This window comes from Erigeron canadensis, chromosome 2, assembly GCF_010389155.1.
Source record: "Erigeron canadensis isolate Cc75 chromosome 2, C_canadensis_v1, whole genome shotgun sequence".
NCBI lineage: Eukaryota > Viridiplantae > Streptophyta > Magnoliopsida > Asterales > Asteraceae > Erigeron > Erigeron canadensis.
In genome coordinates this window covers 1,085,904-1,091,903 of record NC_057762.1, presented here as the reverse complement: position 1 = coordinate 1,091,903, position 6,000 = coordinate 1,085,904, and the positions used below count along the sequence as shown (strand labels likewise).

Genomic DNA, 6,000 nt, shown 5'->3' with positions numbered 1-6,000 from the left:
TCTCAACTAACCAAACTTTTTCTTGTCAAAAGCTGTTGAGTGCATGGTTGATTCCATTGATGGGTTTAAGTATCTTCTATACATGATTCTCGTCTCAACAAACCGCTAGTAAATTTTGTCAGTTTTATTATAAGATTAATTGCATTAGTTTTATTTTATCTGGTCTCAACCTCCATTACATAAGGTTATTTGGGTATTTCTGGGCATATCATTACATGGTTCTTTTGCCATAATAGAAACTACAGTCAAAAGGCAAATATTCCCAGACGTATATGTTGCGACCAAAAACCATCCATACTGTTACTTGTAGTGTCTACCGAGTGATGACAGCCCCCTCACTTAAAACAAATTGGATCCACCACCGCCTATATAAGTGAGTCAAAGCAGTAAACATGGTAAATGAAGCAATACATCACGAATAAGGATCCTCTAAAGTTAAGATCAACTTTAGAGGTGAAGTAAGATAATCTTTGGCCTTTGGATTGAAATCAATGGTGAAGATTCAAAAATCAAGTTTGAATTTTGACCTTTGATATCCATACATCATGTCATCATATATGTTCACATTGCACTATTGCAGCCTGTATATGTTGGACTCTTCTATTCTCTTTGTGCACAGAATTGTAAAACACTGGCATTTCTGGCTTTCTGTATAAACAAGTGGCATCCTTTGAAAACAACTAGGATTGTCCTAGAAGTCATGACTCGTGAGCGAAACAAACCCAAAAGCATACACTAAGTTATAATGACTTCTAAGATTGGATTAATAAAAGATAACTAGTTATATAGGCCAAGTTAAAGAAGATTACAATCACCCAATTACAAAACAATCATTTCTTTACGATCTTGATCACCTGGGCCCAGATAATTCGACTGCATGTAGGTTATCAGTTGAGTCAAGAATCCAATCGGAGTTAGGAAGGGGTGAAAGGTCAAGCTCATGACGTAGAACTTCCCCTTTTTGCCACTCGTCCCATCTTTCTGCCAGCCCGTCACCTTCTAACATCCTTACAACATCTGACATCTTTGGCCGGTCCATTGGTGAGCCTTGTGTACATAGTAATGCCACCTGAATTAGCTGTTCCACCTCCGTCGCTACATAATTGGTTTCCAAATCGGGGTCAACGAGCATCTCCAATTTCTTCTCTTTTAGAAGTCCTTTCACCTAAAAAAGAAAAGAATAAGAAAAATCATTATACCAATAAACGTAAATTTTCCACCAAACCTTGCTCAAGTGATTATCTAATTCCAATTCTACAAGTTACAATAATCACTTTCATAATGCATACTTGAAACCATATAAAAAAGTTATAAGAAATGCATACCCAATCAAGTAGCATAACATCATCATCATTAGCAAGTCGAGCAAGATCAAACGCCCTTTGTCCAGTAATGAGTTCCAAAAGCATGATCCCGTACCCAAACACATCAGTCTTTTCTGATGATTTTCCAGTTGAGAGATACTCGGGTGCAATATGCCCGATCGTGCCACGTACAGCGGTCGTGACATGCGTATCTTTGTAGTCCATTAGTTTAGCCAAACCGAAATCTCCAACGACAGCCTCAAACTCCTCATCCAACAAAATATTAGCAGCTTTAACATCACGATGAATGATCTTCGGATCACAATGATCATGCAAATATGACAGTCCTCTAGCCGACCCTAATGCAATCAGTTTACGAGTAGGCCAATCCAATGGCGGCTCGTTTGGTGGCCGTTCTACAAAAACACAAACAATGTAAGAACAGTGATAAATGAGTACAATGTTAACATCAATGTTATGAAGAATGATGACCTTACCTCTCAAACATGATGCAACACTTCCATTTGCCATATAGGGGTAAACAAGTAATCTTTCTGTTGGTGTCATACAAAATCCCCTTAATCGAAGAAGATTACGATGAACAGCCATACTAATCATCTCAACTTCCGTTTGAAACTGAAGCTCCCCACCGGGTGTTCGTTCTTCCTTCAGCCGTTTAACAGCAACTAATGAGCCATCGGCTAGTCGTCCTTTGTAGACTTTACCAAATCCACCCCTACCCAATATGTTTTTATTGCTGAAGCTATCTGTTGCAACTTGTAATTCTCTTAAAGAAAATCGTTTAAGCTGTCCCAAATGGACTTCCGGATCTTCTTCAGCTGCAAATAGGAACTTTTTACATCACGACCGGGACATGAAAACATTTGTTTCATCAAATGCATATGATAATAAAGCTGGCAATTTAGACCATTTTTTGCAAAATTAAATTCAGGCTTTCAGCCATGCTCTATTTGAATAGGGTAAAATCAAGAAAGTTGCCTAAAGAGAAAGCGGGTCAAATGGGTCAAAAGTAAGTGTATATATAATCCATCAAAACCTACAAAGTTAATAAGAATAGATAAATTCTTTTTAAGATGTATAACTTCATGTTAAAATATGTTTTAGATCAGCCAGATGTTTTAGATCAGCCAGGCTCAGGGTTTTACCTGGGTACATTTATCACATTTTGATCACAACTAGTAACCCAACTCGACCCACCCATTCATCACCTTAACATACACAGGGAAAACTACTAACCAGGCACATCAAAGAAAAACTCTTGAGGCTTTCGGCGTCGCCACCATGCAAATGCAATGGCAGGGGCGGCAAACAATAATGCTGCCCCAACAGCAACTCCTGCCGCTATGGCACCAGTTGCACTTTTTGTTTCTGCAACAATTGCAAATATCTCCAGCACTTTTATTAACATGAAACACTTAGTTCTTACCGGAGAATAATAAAAATAGATATATGAGGCAATTACCTGGTGGCGCAATAGGGGGTGGTTGTACAAATGGCGGAGGTGGGGAAAATGGAGGAGATCCAGGACAGGGGTGTCCAGTAACCGGGCCACAGAGACCAAGGTTATTAGCAAAACTGAGAAACATAAATTACATAAGTGGTAGTTCCTTAAAGTTGGGTTTGAGATCAATAAAGCTTCAGGAAGGCTATTTATTAAACCTGATTGGCGTAAATAGTGAGAACGAGCCACTATCTGGAACCGGTCCTGAGAGACGATTGTTTGATAGATCCCTATAAGTTTAGAAAAAAATGATTTAGTTAACAAACTTTTGGCAGCCCAAAATATCTTTGGTTACTTTGGCCCCAACTGTATGTATATAGACGTCTGTGTGTGTAGGTATTTGTTTGAGATATTAAAGAGAGAAGAGAAGAGAGACTCACAGAACTTGCAATGTCGTGATATTAGTCAATGCAATAGGAATCGGACCATTCAAGCTATTATTATTCAGCCGGCTATCCTTGCAGAAAATAGTGAAAATTATTAAAAATTGGTCAAAACTCAAGTTCATTCCAAAATTTCGTTATTAACACCAATAAAAATGCAATAAACAATGGCACACAAAAATCCCTCCACTGCATAAAATCCACACCCTTCCATTTTCCAGAAATTGTTCAAGTTACAGACACCTTTTTCCTTCTAAAATTGATTTAAAAAATAGATAACGTTGACTCATCGTTGAATGGTAGTTTAAACATTTACCAAATAGCCAAACACTTCTCTAAACCTATGTGATTAGCTGATCGTTGCGAGTTTCAAAAGAGGGTAAGTATTTTCACGTAATAAGCTAATCTTTGAAGACATTTATGATGCAAAAGACGAAAATAGTATACATACAGGAACCGCAACTTTGAGAGCTTTCCTAATGTGACTGGAATCGGACCAGAGAAACTGTTAAGATACAAATCTAAACTAACTAAATTTGTCAGGTTTCCAAGGTCACTTGGGATAGGGCCACTTAAATTATTGCTGTAAAGTTCCCTGCAGAAAACAATTATAAGAAACATCATCATTATTAGTCAATTCAAGAAAACTCAAAAATCATAAACAAGGATAAGAATACGACATCAATCATAAAAACCAAGCAATGCACTATAACAACATTATAATACATGACTTACAAGTACTGCAAATTCTTCAAAAGACCAAGCTGCGGGACTAAAGTACCAGAAAGCGCTGCATTTCCCAAATCACTGAGAAACATATGGTAATGAACTTGATTGAGGTGAAACATTGAAGCTTACAATACATTTAATGATATAAAAATATAATAATAACAAAAGGATATTAACAAAGAAACCTACACTCTAATAACACTATTATCATTATTGCAGGTAACATGAAACCATGTGCAAGGGTTAACCAAAGTAGGATCCCAACTCTGGAGCACACTATTTGGATCTTCTAAATTGGCCCTCAAACTATGCAAAGCATCACCTGCATATAGATTATTAAGATAAATGTAAACTTAACTATACTTCAACATTAAACGTCCATATATCGACGAAAAAAAGTGAACTATGGTTTCAAAATTATGTACAGAATGACAATGATATTGTTCGATAGCTTGTGACCGTGTGCATTAGTCTATATTGATTATAAAGATGACAAAAGTAAAACACCCATACGTTAAATAATGTTACAACCATTATCAGATGTTATTAATATAAAATATAATTAAAATGTTACTACCAATTTAACCATTTGAAGAAATCACATTTCATTAAAGATTATAGTAAAATCATACAATTGTGAAATAGACTAACCAACAGTAATATATAAATATATATCAAATATACCACATTGATCAAAGTTATAAATCTTGAATTGTTACTAAAAGCTAGCAACCTAAAAATACCCAATTTTAAAATCAATCTATAATTAACAAAGAACTAAACAAATAAATAAGATAGAAACCTAACTATGTAAATATCAGAAAATAAAAGGCATATATATTTATATAAATTAATAATTGAAATAAAATCTGACCTTCAACATTTGCATAAACTTGATGAACAAGAACCACCAATATCAAACACCTCCACATTTTGTATTTGCATACAAAATCTATACATACATATATATAGCTTCAAAATTCACACATTTGTAGGCCAGCATTACATGAAAAATCCAGAACTCAAAAACCCTAACTCCCTTAAAGCTTCACCATTACATAATTACAAAATGCAAACAGAAAAAAACTAAATAATTCTATGTTAAAAAAAGAAGAGGGTTTGAAAAAGAGTTGGATCTGGAAAAAAGAGTAAAAAAGGTTGGAAATTTTGATGTGGGTATTATCTTTTTTGTGTACTTTGTTGAAAAGTGGTGAACTTGGTGTGTTTTTGGGTGTACAGGGCAGCAGATGCAAAATGTGTTATGTGTGTGTGTGTGTGTCTTTTTGGGCGTGTGCCGTAGTTTTTGAGAGCTGTCTGCCCGGACCCCTGCTGCCTCCTTGGCCTGTCTGCCCGAGGTTTCTAGAGCTATACATATACAGTTTTATATACAGCTACCTATCTATCTTGTTAGGCTTAGGCACCACGTGTTTGTGTATTCAATTTGTAGTGTTGCTCGTATTAATCACACTTAAATGGTTAGATGAAACAATATGTCTATTGGTTAACCTTATGTGATTTTGTGAGTAATTCATGATACGTGGGATTTTTATCCTCAGATTTATCATTTTATTGACTTTCATTATTATGTTACAAAATCACAATTAACGGTCATGGATAACTAGGTTTGGGAAAATTTTACATTTTCCTAACTATTTATTCATTTTTAGATAGTTGGACGAATAAGGATTTTTGATATAAAATCAATGCATGTGATAAATTGAAAGTTTTCGACCTGTTAATTTGTCAAATCGAATATTAGCGGGTCATATTCAGATGTTTAGTCGAGTAAACATTGTTGAAGATTACTTCTTTTGAAATGATGTCGAGGCATATAAAGTTCATCTAACATGTTGACCTAACAATTTTTTTTGAACGGCAGAAAGATTATATATTAAACATAAACACCACTAGCAAAATGTTGTGCTAGTGAGAAAGGTACAAGTCTAGAAATGCACAAAGATTACAACAAATTAGACTCTTCTTGAGACTTTAACTGCTAAGATTGTATAATGGTTGGAAAAATCTGTCCCAACGACAAAGAAAAAGAAAAATGAGATTCAAC

At 35.3% G+C, this 6,000-nt stretch overlaps 1 protein-coding gene across 1 annotated transcript; it reads right to left on the bottom strand.

The window, feature by feature from the left end:
• Positions 1 to 736: 736 nt before the first annotated feature.
• On the bottom strand, positions 737 to 5,293 carry LOC122586685 (somatic embryogenesis receptor kinase 1-like). Its single transcript, XM_043758669.1, has 11 exons — positions 4,813 to 5,293; positions 4,128 to 4,260; positions 3,945 to 4,016; positions 3,661 to 3,804; positions 3,207 to 3,278; positions 2,985 to 3,056; positions 2,788 to 2,900; positions 2,562 to 2,693; positions 1,802 to 2,143; positions 1,326 to 1,720; positions 737 to 1,165 (listed from the first exon to the last, which is right to left on the bottom strand). Exons 1-11 carry the CDS (start codon positions 4,868 to 4,870, stop codon positions 851 to 853), a joined length of 1,848 nt encoding a protein of 615 aa, XP_043614604.1. The 5' UTR covers positions 4,871 to 5,293; the 3' UTR covers positions 737 to 850.
• Positions 5,294 to 6,000: the final 707 nt, after the last annotated feature.

What these genes read in the sequence shown, in the direction of transcription:
- LOC122586685 (XM_043758669.1), bottom strand. Translation starts at nt 4,870, where the DNA reads ATGTGGAGGTGTTTGATATTGGTGGTTCTTGTTCATCAAGTTTATGCA. An exon ending in GATAATAGTGTTATTAGAGT is followed by an intron (nt 4,017 to 4,127) that starts GTAGGTTTCTTT and finishes TATGTTTCTCAG; the next exon opens with TGATTTGGGAAATGCAGCGC. An exon ending in GTTTTTCTTTGATGTGCCTG is followed by an intron (nt 2,144 to 2,561) that starts GTTAGTAGTTTT and finishes TCCTATTTGCAG; the next exon opens with CTGAAGAAGATCCGGAAGTC.